This window comes from Acinonyx jubatus, chromosome D3 (genome assembly GCF_027475565.1).
Source record: "Acinonyx jubatus isolate Ajub_Pintada_27869175 chromosome D3, VMU_Ajub_asm_v1.0, whole genome shotgun sequence".
Taxonomy (NCBI): Eukaryota; Metazoa; Chordata; class Mammalia; order Carnivora; family Felidae; genus Acinonyx; species Acinonyx jubatus.
Genome location: NC_069392.1, coordinates 15,616,827 through 15,634,388, shown reverse-complemented (window position 1 = coordinate 15,634,388; position 17,562 = coordinate 15,616,827). Strand labels below are relative to the sequence as shown.

The window sequence follows — 17,562 nt, the reverse complement described above, 5'->3', positions numbered from 1 at the left end:
TCAGTGAGAGTTAAAATGACTACAGGTTCTATAACTTAGTGAGAATATAGGTAAGCATAAGACTAAAGTGAGAAAAGAGGTAAAATGGTGATGAGTCCATACACAATTTGAGATGACAGGAAGTTGAACTTCCTTATGCAAGCAAGAGCACCAGAAATATATGAGGACTATTAAGGTGGAGATTTTCTTGCACACGATTTGCCTTGTTGGGGAATGAATGCCCTATCCATCCGTCCATCCATCCTCCCATCCATCCACCCATCCATTCATCTACCCACCTACCCCACTATCCATCTGTTGCCTATACTTAATGTTGAGAAATACGCTGTAGCTCCAATGGTGGTAAATGGGGACAACATCACCATTCCCTACTTAACCAAGTTATTGTGAGAATTTAAATGATATTATCAGGCAGAGGCACCTGGGTGGCTCGGTTGAGCATCCGACTTCAGCTCAGGTCATGATCTCATGGTCCGTGAGCTCAAGCCCTGCATCAGGCTCGCTGCTGTCAGCTCAGAGCCTGGAGCCTGCTTTGGATTCTGTGTCTCCCTTTCTCTTTCCACCCCTCCCCCACTTTGGAGCGTTCCCTCTCGCTCTCTCTCTCAAAAATAAATAAACATTAAAAAACATAAATGATATTATCAGGCAATAAAATTTCACCCAACACTGGGGGCCTATTGCATAATGAAAGCTCAATAAATGGTAACTGTGGTCATTATTAGGATCTGAATATCACACCCAAATTCCACAGCTCCAACTCTTTCCCAGCCAGACACCAAATATTCAGCTCCATTTTATTAGCCAGAATTTGAGGAAGAGGAGTAAGGTAAAGGAATTTGGAGAGGGAGTGGGTAGAGTCAGACTGGACCAATGAGGAACAGACACTGGGAGTTTGAGGCGGGGTGTGAGGTTCAGAGGAGTTTCCACCGGGGAGTATCTCCCTCTAGAATGTTGCCGGAAGTCAGTCTCATATATTCTAGTGGGTATCCATGAGAGTAGATAGGAAGGAAGAACCCGGATAGGAAGCAAGAATACTGTGTAGTCTAGTCCTTCTCCACTGGGACAGCTGGTTGACCCAGGCCCAGTCTATGTCTGGAGACTGTGGGATCGGATGGGGATATTGATCCGGTTCTGCAGCCAGTTGATATAATCCTCTTGAGACATATGGATGATGTGTTCACGTACAAACTGTGGGGAAAACACAGTGGCAACCTGAGATTTGGTCTGAAAGCTAGACTCCCTTTCCTGCCCCACCTCCAAGATCCTAGAATATGTGTGATTGAGGTTGGTGGCTCCAGGATATCTTTAACCATGCACATACTCATAATGCCTGGAGCATCGTGATGGGGGTTGTTCTGTCAAGAAAAGAACACCTTTCCAGCTTCCTGGTTCATCAGACTAAGCCCCTTTTTGTCACTGTTGACCCAGAGAAATTTGGGGAGAGCAGGAAAACCCAGCTGTCTGCATTTTTCTTTCTGTCTTACTTTAATATCTTTTTAAAAAGTCATTTGTCCTTATACTTTTTTTGGTTTGTAGCCTTCTTTGAGAACTGATGATAACTTGCTTCCAGGAAAGGTTTAAGATACAAAATGTAGAATTTCATATAGGCTCTAGGATTAAGAGACCCCACATTCTGTGATGTTCTCACTGGGAGAGGAACATGCTAAATTTTACTAGCCAGGGTGGTGAACTCACCTCAGAGAATGGGGGAGCATCCATACCCCCTTTATCTTACCCACTCAGAGATTGCCTCTTCTATACCCCCATAGCTGGCAGGTGGAAAGTGGACCCCATAATTGGCAAGTGGGGAGTGGAGAGTTACCCTTGAGTTAGTTTTGGACTAGCCTACCAGTCCTTCCTGAAGGAGCTTCACAAGATGTGGGGAGTAGAGTCTGGACCTAGGGATTTGTCCACAGGGTTATCCCCCATCCCTGGACTCCTCACCTTGCACCCACATATAATCACCCAGGTCAGCCTGTGGGAGCGCCAGTCTGGCATGAAAACACCCAGAGGACTGAGAATTCCACCACTAGAGTCCCATCTTTATCTTGAGACATTGAAAGCCCTGTGAAAATGTACATATGCCATGGGGTGAAATTAAGGAAGTCACTCTGTTAATCTCTATTAATACCTTAGGATGGAATCCCTCCCTCTCCTCCTATTTGCTGATAGCTTTTGATGCCCTAGGAATGTCTAGAGTGGGTAGTGATGATAAACTATCATTAAAAACCATTCAGTGGCTTCCCTGCAGCCTCAAGATGAAGACTTAAATCCTTAACTTGACTTTCAAAAGTCTGCACAGACTGAGCAGTCCCCTTATATCCTTGCACCTCCTTGCTTGCTTCCTCCCCAACCTATTGACTGCCTAGGAGTCCCTCACACAAGTCAAGTTCTGTTTCAGCTTAAAAGTCACCTTCCCCACTCATCCTAGTTAAGATAGGTCCGCTGTACATTTACCTTAAATCAGTGCTCCTTAAACTTTATTGTGCATACAAATCACCTGGGATCTCATTTACATGTAGGTTCTGCATTGGTTTAAAGCCTGAGATTCCAGATTTCTAATAAGCACACAGGTGAGGTCTATGCTGCTGTTTCACGGGCCAGATTTAGAGTGCTTCTTCTTAAGATCGCCAGTTCCTTTATTCATGTGTCCATTTACTGATGTGTCTCCAAAGCCTCCAAGTTTCCCCAGGGGGCACCATTTACATAGACTATAATGTCCCCTGGATTTGAAACCACCAAGGTCATGTGATAATCCCTCGCCTGTTAGATGATGAGCTCCGTGAAGGCAGAGACCTTATGTCTTTTTAATTGTGTGTGCAGCACTTAAATGGTGCCTGGATGTTGAGAGATGACTGAATGAGGACACTGGAGGCACAGTGAGGACGGGAAAGGACACAGTAGTTACCTCAATAGCCACAGCGATGTCTGGAGAGCACAGTTCCCAGATTCTCAGGTCTTGTAGCACTTTCAGGAGGACATGGGGCCTGATCCTGAGGTCTAGGTTTTCCCCAAACTTCTGTAGTTTCGCCAGGATCTTTTTGGCAGGGCGGAAATTCTTCAGATCTTTGGGGAGTTTGGACAGCAGATCAAAGTACCTTCAATTCCCAATCCCAAGAAGAGAGAGCCAGTTAGGAACCTGATGGGAGGTGGGTCTGAGTATCTTAGATCAGGCAAGTCTTTTTATTTTTTTAGGGGCAGTAAAAGCTGGAGCATGATTTGCATCTCATTAAAAAAACAAATTAAGGGCATGCTTTAAAGCATTTATGATTTTTCTATCAAGCAGACAATGTGAAAAGCTAGAAGGAAGGAAGGGGCACTGAGATTTTGGATGCTTCTCTTTTGAGGGCTAATCAGGCCAGGAGGACATGGGCATATCTGTGGGATACCTGCCAAGATGCAAGGGGCTCTTAAACACAAGATGGAAGAGGAGGAGGCGGAGGGGGAAAAGGGAGGAGGAGGGAGAGGAGGAAGGGGAAGTGTGTGTGTATTTTCTATGTCTCTGATAGTGAGTAAGCTTGGACCACAGCTTTGTGTGTTTCAGCGGGTTTAGAAAACATTTCTGAATGCTGCAGCAGTCTGAGGGTGGTTTGGTAATCCATTCTTGAGATGGTGGGAACAAGGTAGATTCCTACCTGGAGGCGGTTCAGGTGTGACCAGGGTTTAAGGCAGGAGACGGCATCTCTTTAAAAAAAAAAGGTGGGGCGCCTGGGTGGCTCAGTCGGTTAAGCGTCCAGCTTCAGCTCAGGTCATGAACTCACAGTTCATGAGTTCCAGCCCCATGTCAGGCTCTGTGCTGACAGCTCAGAGCCTGGAGCCTGTGTCTCCCTCTCTCTGCCTCTCCCCGCCCCTCTTCACACTCTGCTTTCTCTCTCTCTCAAAAATAAATAAACATTAAAAATTTTTTTAAAAAAAAAAGGTCCCCCCCCCCCATATAGATGAATCAATTGTAGAGAAATTTGAAGAAGAAACTGATCATTTACCGCGTACTTTGGGCTACTTGTATTGCTTTGTATTTTATATTTTGTGGTATAGATTCATATATTTATTTGTGTCTCCTTGTAAGCTCCCATTCTACATTATTAAAATCATGGAAAGGATCCTGGGTACATGCTTAGACTTTCTCATCTTACTCTGAGATCTTGATTTACTCACCCTGCCATGATGGGGTGCATGGCAGACTCTAATTCTGTATCTTAGATGAGCATAGAGACTGGGGTCAGACAGGGGTTTAAATCTTTAGGTTTCCTTGTTTACAAAGTGGGTATTAATATGTAACTTTCAGGATTTTTGTGGGGAATAAAATAAATAAGGTAGGAAAATTTCTTAGGTTAGTGTCTGCCACCCAGTAACTGCTCAGTCCATGTTGTTTTTTCTTGTATTTATATTATAACCCCATGCTGGGGCACAGTGTTTCTAGGATATGCCTTCCTGGTTTTATATCCTTAAAGGGTCAACTTATTTGGAGAATGTAGGGATTGCCCCATAAACCTCACAATCTGTAGGAATTTTCATGTGGTTTGCCTCATCTGCATTTTCCAAGAGGCTGGCAAATTAGTCCATATTTGATAGTCTGATCCAGACCGAAAATAAATATGGAGAATACAGTTGTTGGATTGTCTGTGGTTCAGGAACTGAGGGGTTCTTGCCTGACAGCCTGTCTATGGCCAAGAATTGTCTTGATCAAATGTGATTTTCCAACAACAGCCCCTTTCCCCTTCCCTCTTCCCCCGTCAAAGACCATCTTATCTGACTCCGGGGATCTTTACCAGTGGTCTGCAATTTCTTTTGCATCTCCTTTTATCATGGAGACTTGATGCCTCATTTTTGCTATATCCTTTTTAAAATCGGAGACAAAGACAAAAGAATGGAACTTCTGGAGACCTCTCTCTTCTTGGCGCCTGCATCACAGGATGTATGAAAAAGAGGAAGATCAGACCCCCTTCTTTATCCATCCCAGTTGCCCTTTGAGATCTGACTTAAACACCTTTTTCTCTATGAAGTCCTCAGCCCTCTCACTCTTCAGTTTACAATGTGGCTCAGGCCACAAGATGACACAGCTCTCTCCAAGGTCCTGAAATGCTCTTTTCTTGTGAAAGCCAGTCACCTTTTATCATTCTCTCCCTACTTTATATTGTATTTACACAGCTTTCTAATCTGTAAAATGGAAGATAATAATGGTCCTAGCTCTCAGAGGTGAGGATTAAGTGATACAATGTGTGCGAAGTGCGGAGCTTAGTGCCAGATGCACAGTAGGTGTTTAACTCAGGTTGGTTCCTCTCTTCTCCACTCCTCTTACTGTTTTGGGCATATGCCCTAGCTCTCTAAGGAGACTTTGCATTGTAACTATAACCAGTGCATTCACCTATATATGACTTTCAATGGCTTTTAGTTTTACTTGGAATAAGGTTCCCTGAGTAACTTGCCCTGTAAGGCTCTGGATTATTCAGTCTCGACAGCATTTTCCAGCTCAGCATTTTATGCTTTAGCTCATGAACAAAGTTCTGAGATAAAGTTCAACCTCTATAGCTGGGCTAGCAAGACCTTTTATGATCTGGCCTCTGTCTCTCTGGTTACCTTGAAAGCAACCTGAACCCCAGCCACACCTGACTAATGGCAGTTCCTGGTCCCCTGTGCCCCTTCTGGCCTTTGAGACTTTGCTGTTGCTTTTCCCTGGAGCTCCTGTCCCTCTTTGCGTGTGACTCTCTGGGTTCAAATTCCATCTTTACTACTTAACCACTGGGTGACCTTGTCTTGACAAGACATTTCTGAGCCCACTTTTCTCATCCATAAAATGGGTCTAATAACAGCACCTATTTCCTAGGATTGTTGTAAGGACTCAGTGATGAATACAAAGCTCGTGGGTACATATCAGGTGCTCTGGAAATCTCACCAATTTTTATGAAACAGAAGATGTTGTTTCCTCCAGGAAGACATTTCCGATTGCTGCCTCAAGCTAGGCAAGACATCCTTCCCCTGTGTTCCCTTAGCCCCCCCTGCTCACTCTCATGTTGGCTGTCATCAGCCTGTCTGGTCATTGTCTGGTTACTTGTCTGGATTCTTCACTAGCCTGGGGGCTCCCAGAAGGCGGAGACAAGTCATCTCTGAAACGGTGGCCCTGAACCCTAACGCCTCCATACTGAAAGGGTGATAGAGCACAGGGTGACCATGCAACTTTCATCGAATGGATGAGTTCATTGGGGGTGAATGGTCACCGCAGTCAAGGGGTAGGCTGGGAAGGGAGACAGTTACTGGGTTGTCAGCATAGGAAAGAGAGGCTTCCAGTAGCCCACCGGTGCTCTTAAAATCAAGTTCCAAGTCTTAAGTGTGGCATTCATGGCTGTGCATAATACAGTTCTCACTCCCCACTTCTCTCTCCTCTGCAAATTTTCCATGTCCCTTCCTGACTTGGAGCTTTGTATGTACTTAGCCTGCTGCTGGTGTACATCGTCAGCTCCTCCTCATCTGTCAAAGCTCAGCCTGAAGTCACCTCCTTAGAGAAGTCCTCCTGGATTACCCGACCTAAATTAGTTCCTCATGGTTTCTCTCTCTCATAGTACCCTGTCTCTTCCTGTATAGCAATGATTATAATTTGTACCTATATATTTATAAATTTAGTTATTTGTTTCTGCCCATATTTTCCAGGAGACCGCAAGCTCCCTGAGGGCAGGAAATATGTCCTTACTCCCTGCTAAGCCCCAGCACCTGGCATCAGTGGGCATATGGTGGGTACTAGATGAATGTCCTTTGGATGAAGGGATATATGTGTGCCCTTACTTCATGAGGATTTCCATCTTGTCCTGAAGACAGAAGCCGGCTTCCTGGGCCACGCTGTAAAACTTTGCCCTCATGGTGTTACACACGCCACTCTTGCACTGGATAATGTCCCGGTTGGTACGGCTGTAGACACAGATAAGAAGGGCTTAGGGGACAGGGTGCAAGATCAGACCCATGATGTGGCACTCCCTGGGCCCCAAGGTGTTCTGCAGTGGAATGCTTCTCTCAGCATTCCCCTGGATATAGGAAGGACAGATCTTCCCAATATCGAGCTGGTGGTTCAGGCTTTATTAAATAAGTCCACAGGGAGACATCCGGTCACCTGAGCCCAGTGAATGTTAAGGACAGTGAGATGAAAATGGAATTTGGAGCTGGGAGACTCCAGTTCAAACTCCAGTACCACTACTTAGCTATGTGGCCTCGGGCAAGACATCTCACCTGGCCAGGTTTCAGTTTGCTCCTCTGTAGAATGGGATAACACTCCTGCCTCATAGGATTGGTTTTGAGGAATAAGCATGATGGTGAATATAGAATGCTTCACCCAGTGCCTGGCACAGAGGAGGAATTTTTTGCCGTTGTCTGCGTTGGCACCTTGGCCATGAGTCCCTTTCCCTGGGCAACCCTTGTCTTTAAGTAATGTGTATGACTTTGGGGAGTCTGGTCTGCATTGGGTTGTTTCCATACCCCTGGGAAGATAGAGGATGTGATTACCATAGTCCCTTTGGCCAGTTTGTTCCGCTGCCCGTCTGGCTTACCTTTTAGACTTCTTCTGCATGAGCAGAGTGTGGCTTTCTCCACTTGTACTGCTAGATCTTTCACTGAAACACAAAGGGATGGTTTCAAGTTGCCTGGAGCCTGCTTTTCACAGAAAAGGTGTCTTCGGGGCTCCTATGACACCTCCTATGCTAGCCTCCAGGATTCGGGTAAGGGAAGTGGCTCTAATCAAAGGACCAGTCATAGAACTCAGTGTATATTGTTCTCAGTGTATATTGGCCCTTGCTTCTACCCATGTCCTCTGCCTGGAGGGTCCTTCTTGTTTCTTCTCCACTTTCTCCAATACAACCCTGTTTCATGGTCTACAGCAAGTTCTACCTGCTCTGAGTCTTGTAGTCTGACTTTGACCTTCTGTCTCTGTATATTGTCAGGATGACATATTTTCTGGATCCCAGTTTCATCTGTACAAAATTGGTCTTTCCTTCTGGAGGACAAGTTCACTTGGGGCCCTTCCGTTTTTCTCTCTACACCAATTGGCATGTAAGCTGGGGCTGAGTGCAGATTTGGGGAAGGGATAGTCAAGTCTTTCTAGTCATGATGTCGATTTTCCCAAACCCAGACTGCTTCTTCATTCAAGGATTGTCTTCTCTAAACTGGACTCTGAGCTGAACACTCACTTCACTTGATTTTGGAGGCAGACAGAGCTGGCTCCAGAGCCCATCCCTGGCACCACCAGCTCCTAGTCTGTGGGCAAGCAACTCAGCTTGGGATCATCAGTGTCCTCATCTGTGATCAGTCAGCTCTCATGACATTGAACCCTTCCCAGGTATGGGCTGATTTAATTCCTTGAGTGGCTACTCCCTCCTGTGACTTTGCCTGGTCAGAGTTTCTAGAAGGGGTGAAGCGCCATTGTGCATGCCTGTCCCTCCCCTGCACCTTCTCTTGTGTCCTACTTTAGTGGTCTGGTCCTTCAGCATCAGTGTTTCTCACCTTCTCTCTTGCCCCGTCTCCCTTTGTTTCGACAAAATGCTTGGAAGACTTACTTGATTGCCTTACCTGTGTGGTTCTAGAGAATAACCCTGTTTTTCTTATCCCTGTGATGTGCTGCTGACCCTTCCCTTCTGGCCCTGTAGCGCCTGGAACTTCTTTTAGGTAGTCCTGCCATTTCCCAAACCCCTCTCCGCAGGAAAGGTCCTGACCTTTGCTGCTTTTCCCCAGAGGCTCAGGGGACTGGATCTAGAGGTGTTAGCCCTGGTAGGTGATGGATTGAGCCCTTATCCCACCTTCCTGGGATGCAGGCCCCAGGAGTAGTACCCAGAAACCCTTGTGTTTGGATTCCAACCAGCAGCCCCAACCCCTGCAGATGCATTCTTTGGGAGAGTGGGTTGGCTTTGACCTTCCTCTTGATGGTCTGGAAGGTGGCTCTCTTCTCTTCTAGGGCTGACAGTGTGACTCGGGGGACGTGGGAGGTGAGGGAAGTAGTGGCACTCACTGTGATAAACAAGCGAACAGAAGTAAATAACAAAGGACCCTTTGCCTGTCTCTGTCTCCCTTTTCCTTGGCCCTCCTTGAGTTTCAGCCATACTGATTTCTGCTCAATGCCTCTATGCTTCCTCCTGTCTCAGGCTCTTTGTACGTGCTATTCATTTTTCTTGGAACACGATTCCCATCTATCCCAGCCATAGGCTAGCTAAGTCTTCTTTTCTTCAGGTCTCAGCTTAAATGTCAAACTCAGTTTTGGGCCCCTGGTGCTCAACAATCACCCAATCCTCCTTACTTTTCCTTTAGAACACTTTCCATAGTCATGATTATATGGCTAACTCTGTGGGATTATTTAATAAAGACATGGCTCTCCCATTAGACCAGTGATTCTTAACCAAAGGCAGGATTCAAGGAGCCCATGAATGCAGATGGAAAAAAGGTCACATCTTTATTTCAACTAGCCTTTAGCAGGAATGGAAATCGCATGTATTTGCACCTTGCATCACAATTGTGGCAGATATTTTGAAAGATCATTTATACTCAGCACTAATCTAAAATTATAGTAGTTATTAGATGTGCTAAGTCTTATTATATAACTCACTGCTAAAGAAGCTCATAGGTTACTATATCCCACATTTGGTTGTAATGTCATAATCTGTATTACTACAGATTTCTTTGTAAACTTTTGTTATTTACAGCACGGACTTAAAGGCATTTTTCTGAAAGGAGTCCTCAGACTGCCAGAGGGTCCGTGGCACACGAAAAAGTTACAGCTTCAGTCCAGATAGTGAGATTTATGATAGCAGACTGTTGAATCCCTCCAAACCTAGCACGGTTTCTGGCACACATGGGGATTGATGAGTATATTTCAGATGAATAAATGAAATGGGGGCAGACCTCCCTTCCCTCATTACAGGTTGCTCAAGTAAAGAGGGAAAGGGCAGTCCTGTAACACATCCTCCTTGCTTCATATCCCTCTACTACAGGAAGATTTTTAACTTTATGATATTCACTTTGGGATGTGGGGAGAGACACCTGGATACCGCCCCCCCCCCCCCGCCCGCAGGAATTAAGAAGCTTATTTCTAGTGAAGAAGGAAAAAGTCCCTCCTCCCTGCCCCACCTTCTATAGTCTGGTAAGGGGCACCTCCGCAACGGTCCCTATAACTGTGGGGTGTCTCCTACCTTGATTTGCGGGTGGTCTGCACGTCTTTATAGGCAGAATCACTCTTGGTTTGTTGGAGCATTGACAAGATACTGCAAAGCAAGATGAGTCTCTTAATAAGGCCTTCAACATACGGTGCCCTGGAGGCAGTCAGTATCTGTGGGAGGATTCTCTTTCGAGAGCAGGGATCCTTAGACTTTATGGGACATAGGAATCACCTGGAGACCTGGAGAGATTGCTGCTAATACAGAGCCATACTCCCAGAGATTTGGGTATGTTAGGCCTGAGGCGAGGCCCCAGAAGTTGCATTTAAAAACCACACACACACACACACACACACACACACACACACACACACACACACTTCTGATAACTGGTGTGCAGAGAGCACATTTTGAAACCTTAGAATTTCTCAACATACTGTGAAATAGTGTTCACTTGGAGTGCTTGTTAAAAAATAAAGTTTCCTCTGGAGATTCCGATTCAGTGGTTCTGAGATGAAGACTAAAAATTTGTATTTTTAACAAGGATCCAGCTGATTCTGATCTCCAGAGACACTTAGAAAATACTGCTAGGGGCGCCTGGGTGGCTAAGTTGGTTGGGCATCTGACTTCAGCTCAGGTCATAATCTCGTGGTTTGTGGGTTCGAGCCCCACTTCAGGCTCTGTGCTGACAGCTCAGAGTCTGGAGCCTGCTTCGGATTCTGTGGCTCCCTCTCTCTCTGCCCCTCCCCCACTCCCTTCTGTCTGTCTCTCAAAAATAATAAACATTAAAAAAAATTTTTTTAAAGGAAATACTGCTAGCAGAGTTTTAAGAAAAGGTCATCTTCCTAGGTGATGTTATGGTCTGAATGTTTGCATCCCCCTGAACTCATCTGTTGAAATCTTAATCCCCAAGGTGAGGGTATTAGGAGGTGGGGGCATTTGTGAGATGATTAGCTCATGAAGTCAGAGCCCTCATGATTGGAATTAGCACCCTTACAAAAGAAACCCCAGGGTTTCTTACAAACCCTTACAAAAGAAGTCCCTCCCTTCCCCCATGCAAGGTTACAGTGAGAAGACGGCCATCTGTGACAAGGACTGCCATCTATGGGGAAGGCCCTTGCCAGACACCGACTCAGCTGGAACCTTGATCTTGGACTTCCCAGCCTCCAGAGCTGTGGCGAATAAATACCTATTGTTTGTAAGCCACCCCGTCTGCGGCATTTTTGTTACAGCAGCCTGAACAGAACTAAGACAGCCAGAGGGCAGTCTGGCTTTGAGGCTGGGGGCTGATCCAGTTGGCTTTTAGGCGTTCTTAAAAACCCCAGAATTCTCTGTCATCCCTGCTGGGAACAGATGTGGGGCCTAAATTGAAAAAGCAATCCAGATTCTAAAGCGAGGAGGACAAAAGAAAATGTGCAGCTTTTCTTAACTGTCTCTCTACAGCTCTAAAGAGAAGCCTCCAGTATCTGCTGCCTCAGGGAGAGATTAGGGAGATTTTTCTCCCAGAGGAGTTGAAGATGGGACACCTCAACAGGTTCTCGCTCTTGTAACCATGGTTATTGTATCACTGAAGTGAACACAGAGGCCACGCGGTGAGTTTTGTGTTCTCGCGTGGTTCTGTCTTTTGAGGACCTTATGCATGTCAGTCATCGCCCTTCTCCATCCGTGTGGTGGGGTGTTGGTAATGGGTAGCTGTCAATACACCTGCCTCAGCAACATGCTGCGAAGATTCTGTGGGACGCCACGTGTGAAACAAAAGTACCACCAACACCATCACGGTGGTCATCATGTATTGAATGCTTACGATATGCTAGGCAGGTGCTAATATTAATATGTTAAATGCATTATTTCAGCTAATTCTCATTGAAATAGACATTATTTCCACAAGTATAATATTTTACAAAGATAAGGCTATGTAGTTCTCACTACATCTCTTGGAGGTAGGTTGTTAATGAGTCTCACTTTACAGAATTGGAACCAGGCTCAGAGAGGTGAAGCAACTTGCTCGACATCACACAGCAATTAAATTATGGGGATGGAGATTGACCCTAGCCTCCTTGGTTCCAAGGCAAACGCTTCGAGGCAACACAGTCTCATTCTATAGACAAGAAAACTGAGGTTTAGAGAAAGGCTACGTTGACCTGTTCCGGGTTTCAGATGCATGTCAGTCTGCCTCCAATGCCAGTGTTCATGCCATGAGTCCTTACAAAGGAGAGAGACCTGGGGAGCTGATGCTTCATCATTAGCGTCTGTCTCCAACGCTGATAAATCAGTAACAGTGGCCAGGGCCTGAAGGGCTGGCATTGTCTCTGGATGCCTCCCGAGTGCCACCCTCTGAGCCCCGATGCCAGTTGAGGCAGCAGCAGACAAATTCGTCTTTAGCAAGCAGTGGCGGGTGTGATGCATGTGAAAGTGCTCAGTGAACTGTAATTATGGTAATAACAATAACCAATAAGTCATAGCCGGCATCCCAGTAGGCTGAAAGCGATGAAGAACCTCTTCCAGTGTGTCATTTATTTTCAGGAAGTCATTTGCTTACTCAGAAGGATCTGTACTTGGAAAGGGAACTCCGGCTCTAGCTTGCCTGTTCTCTGAGGCTTTTCGAGGTCGGAAGTCCCGTGGATAAGGCTTCCCGCCAAGAGGAGGACACTTCAGCTTCAAGTGCAGCGCCACGAGCCAGTCTCGCCAGTCTCTTAGGGTGGAAACCAGAATCCTGGAAGTGGCCTCTGAGGTCCCCAGACAGACTGATGCCTCTCTCCGTCCCATTCTGGCCGCACTTCAGTCCTTGAAGGCGCCATGGTCCCTCCTCACCATTTTTGCACATGTGCTGCCTGAAACGTTCATCTGTCTCCTCACCCCGCCCCCCCCCCAAACTTTGGCTGGGTAGCTCTTTTTCATGCCTCATCCACAATCTCTTATAGTCTCTTCCTTGGAGGGAACTTCTCTGATCCTCATCCACATCCCAGACTAGATCACATTTCCCTAGTATTCACCCTCTTAGTCTGAGCTTCCCTTTTATAACGCTTCCTGTACCTAGTCTATACATGGTCATAAATATTCGGTAAAAGAGTGGATGAATAACCTTACAACTCCTGGGAAGCAGGGTAGCATGGTGGTTAAGAGAATGCTTTTTGGAATTAGAAGGTTTTGTGCCCTTACCGTCGTTGGCTGGGTGACCTAGAACAAGTTACTTAGCCTCTCTGAGCCTCATTTTCTCATTTGTAAAATAAAGACCACAGTATCTTCCTTAGAGGGTTGTTGTAAGAACCCAGGGAGGTGATATACATGAACAAAGTACATAGCTCAGTGCTTGTCACAGAGAAAATATTAAGGATTCAGAACTGCTGTGGCTAATGTTATCACTGTTATTCTGATATCCTGTATTTGCCCCAAGGGTCAAGAGAACAATACCTGGGCGCTTTTTTGTGCATCCCATTTTCCATTATGACTGTCCTCCGGGCATCTTCCCGAACCATCTCCAGGAGCTTCTGCAGATCTGATGGGAACATGAGAGGTCATTGTCCAGAGGGCAGGCGGGGCTGGTATCCCCTCCGCTTCTGTGTGTGGGGAGCTGGAGAGGGTAGATCGGGGTCTAGGCAGCCCACAGCGTTTGGCAGGTTATACACCCGGTGTTATCTCCCTGCTTACAACCAGTGACTCATCGTTTTCCTTCTGGACAGCATCCACATTTCCTCCAAGTGGCCTCTCAGGCTTTGCAGGGTCTGGCTGCTTGTTTTCTCTCCTGTCTCATCTCACTCCCCTCCCCGACCTTAAACTCTAGTGTAGCCAGAGACAAAACGGTTTCTAATTCTCAGAAGAAATCGTCTCGTTCAGGAAACCCTCTCTGATCCCACAGACCTGATGTGGCAACCTGGTGACCCACAGGCTGAATCTAGCTCACAGGTTTTGTTTGATTTGATGCAGATGCCCAGCTTTTCAAACTGGAAGGTTTCACATAAAAATCCAGACCACCCGCTCCCCTGTAAAAGACTCTGAGATGGGGTTCATTCTTGCTGCACGCTGCCGGTGGCCATTGGGCAGGTGTGCATGCTCGGGCTGCCCCATTTCTCCTGCCTCTAGTGGACTTTTCCCTGCATCCTCAATGTTGTTGCTGTTTTCTATAGTGTAGAAATACATTTTTGTACCTGACTGTTAGGGGTTGAAGTGTGTCTTCCCAAAAGATATGTGGATGTCCTAATCACCCAGTATCTCAGAACGTGAACTATTCACATTCTTGTTTGGAAACAGAGACATTGCAGGTGTAATTAGTTAAGTTAAGATGAGGTCACACTTCAGTGGAGTGGCGTCTTAATCCGATATGACTGGTGTCCTTATAGCAAGAGGGGACAGACACTCAGGGAGAGGATGGCCTGTGATGGCAGAGGCAGATTGGATTGACAGTGCATCTAGAGCCAAGAGCTGAGGGTTGCCAGCTACTGTCAGAGGCTAGAAGAGGCAAGGAAGATTCCCCACCTACAGGTTCTGGAGGAAGCATAGCCCCATGACACCCTGATTTTGGATTCCAGCCTCTAGAACTGTGTAAGACAATAAATTCCTGTTGTTTTCAGCCTTCTGGTTCATGGTACTTCATGACGCAGCCCTGAGAAACTAATATTAGAAAATGAACTGTACTTGGAGTGGGACAGTAGAAATCCTACATGTTTTATATGGATACAGATTTACAAGTACCTGGCACTGTGCTTGTCATCGAGGGTTCTCAGTCAGCATTTGCTGAGTAAATAAGTGGATGGCTAAGGAGAGAAAAAGAGGGAAGAATTTGGAAGAACTTGAGCTAGATTTGGGGGTTCAGTGAAGGAGGACAGTGCCAGTGGGGACCCTTTTCACCCTTTGTCAGGTGCCTGTAGTCAACGCAAGTGCAGGTCTTAAAAGCCATACCTAGAAGAGTGAGGCCCAGTGCTTGCTATGGCCATTTGTATCCAGCCTTGTTTATGAATGCAGTCAGTGGGTGCTTAGGGCAAGGGCGTTCCTCTTCAATGACCTTGGAGCCATCTAGGCTGTGAACAACACCCTCATTCAGCCATTTTCTACTCCACCTTCTTCATTCTCAAGTAATCTATCTTCCCAGTAATTTGAGGGCATGATTCCATTTGACCTGAATCTGATCTTCCTCGTTGTCTTGTCACACCCACCTCCCCTACTGCTGCACATCCCAGAATCCTTGGCGAGTGTCTAGAAGCCTATGAGTAAGGCACCTGTAGCTGGTTCCTCCACTTTCTTCCCATCTCCTCAGAACCAAGGAGCAACATCTGACTGCTCCCCCACTCCTGCCCTCACTCACAAGCAAGCCAGCCTAGGGGTGGGTGGATACCAGCAAATGACCCTAGTGACCTGGCATGTCAGGCAGCTTTCCTAGAGAATCATATAGAAGGCTCCTCGCTCCCTTAATGCACCGAAAAAAAAATTTTTTTTTCTGCTTGCCGATAATGCTTCTGGGAATGTATGGTGCCCAACCAAAATCAGGCTCCATTCATCATGTACCTGAGTTTGGTTACATATGAATTAGAATAAAGCCTGGGGGCTTGGAGGCCCACATCTACGCCTCATGGCTACCTGGGAGAAGATACTTGTTTGGAAGGGGAGCAGGTGCCACAAAATAGGGTTTCCCTGAGGAAGACAGTCCTGGAATGGATGCCCACACTCAGAGGAACCTGCTCAGTCCTGAGTCCCCAGAGCAATGGAGAGGACACTACCCATTGCTCACAGACAATGGCATCCTGTGTTTTCGAGTGCTAAATCACACCGCCAAAGAAAAAAAATTCTGACTTCTGTCCTCCACCTTCCATCTACAGCCTGTCCACACAGCTCACTCTTGAGTGACAAAACTCATTCCTTCCTCTTTAGGGGAAAATGGAGGAGGTCTTTTTGTTGTATGGGGTTGGGTTCTGGGGGAACGTTAGCCACCGTGGGATGCATCTTTTCTGGGTTGCTATTTAAGTGAGTTTCTCCTCTTACAGTTCCAAGACTGGGAGCTTCAAGACTGGCAGCAGGAATGGCCTGGGCTTTGGTTTCTCGAGAATCCCCTTGCCATTGATTTGGGGAGGGGATCAGTCCATGGAGAGGCCACAACCTGCTGTCTCCAGTGATTTGCCTCCACAAAGACTTCATTATGCAGCCAGCCCTGGAAATTAGACCTTGGTCAAATGGTGTCTCTCAGAATAGGATTCATGAATTCAGAATAAATTTGAGAAGGTTTTAGAAGGCAGTGAAAGTCTGGGAAATTAATCTACTTTTGTCAAGGCTCTGACAAATGGGATGAGGATAATGTATAAATAGAGGGGAAGGGTGAGGAGGTGGAAATAGAAAGACTTTCTTTTTGGGACATAGCTATCTGGTGGAAACGCATCTCCTGGTCATTGTTGTGCACCTGCAGTGTGCCAGGCTCAAGGTGAATAAGACGTCATTCCTTTCCCCCCCTCTTCCTTAGTAATAGAAATATGTGCACGTGCACGCACGCACGTGTGTGTGTGTGTGCTTTTATGTGTGTGAGGGTAAGCCTTTACTAGACCTGTTGTCCAACATCTTTGCAGCTAGGTGTGCCCCTGTGACTAAATTCTGGGCAATGAGAGTTTAGTAGAAATGTTGTATGGAGCTTCTGAAAAGATTGCTTCAATTCAGCTGGGAGTGAGCAATTTCCTACTTCACCTACTTTCTTCTGCTTCCAGCCTAGCATGTGGCTGTGATGGCTGGCATTCTAGCCATTTTAGATCGTAAAGTAATGCTGAGAATCATGGCAGAGAAAGACAGAAGGAAGCAGGTTTCCTGATGACCTTTTGGAGCCATACCAGCTGTGGACTGGTCTTTTTTAATCTGTAAGAAATATAAATATCTTTCTTAAGCTACTATTTTTCAGATTGCTGTATCTAGCCAAAAGGAGTTCCTGATACACTGAGATACAATTGTAAGTTAAAATTAAGTACTCAGTAAAACCAAATATAAGTACTAAGGGAAATGACAGGGAGGGAACCCAGGAGAGTCAGAGAAGACGTCACAGGGAACATTTGAGTTGGGTCTTGAAGGTTGACTAGGAGTCCACCAGACTAAAGTGTCACATGTTCAAGGGCATTGCAGACAGAGGACAACATGAGAGAACGAGCATTGTTTAAGAAGAGGAAAGCTATTCGGTGAGGTTGGAGTGCTGGGTGGAAGGTATGAAGTGGCGAAAGCTGAGCCTATTGTAACAGCTTGGGACAAGATCAGATGCACCGTTTTAGAGGCAGTGGGGAGTCTTGAAAGATGCGAAGCTGGGCAACACTGCATCAGATTTATTTTTAAGTTTATCTATTTATTTTTGAGGCAGAGAGAGCGAGCAGGGGAGGGGCAGAGAGAGGGAGAGAGAATCCCGAGCAGGCTTTGCACAGTCAGCATGGAGCCCGATGGGGGGCTTGAACTCACGAACCATGAGATCATGACCTGAGCCAAA

At 46.2% G+C, this 17,562-nt stretch overlaps 1 protein-coding gene across 2 annotated transcripts in view; it reads right to left on the bottom strand.

Annotated features, from left to right (window-relative positions):
- Positions 1–780: 780 nt before the first annotated feature.
- The window catches only part of CCDC60 (coiled-coil domain containing 60), a 161,452-nt gene continuing 144,670 nt past the window's right edge, over positions 781–17,562 (bottom strand). For both annotated transcript variants that reach the window (XM_053205827.1, XM_015068571.3), the window contains 7 exons: positions 13,533–13,617; positions 10,158–10,229; positions 7,533–7,595; positions 6,778–6,900; positions 4,770–4,901; positions 2,909–3,098; positions 781–1,188 (listed from right to left, as the gene is read on the bottom strand). In XM_053205827.1, coding sequence (XP_053061802.1) covers positions 1,087–1,188; positions 2,909–3,098; positions 4,770–4,901; positions 6,778–6,900; positions 7,533–7,595; positions 10,158–10,229; positions 13,533–13,617 — 767 coding nt within the window. In that variant the 3' untranslated portion in view covers positions 781–1,086. The remainder of the gene's footprint in view (positions 1,189–2,908; positions 3,099–4,769; positions 4,902–6,777; positions 6,901–7,532; positions 7,596–10,157; positions 10,230–13,532; positions 13,618–17,562) is intronic.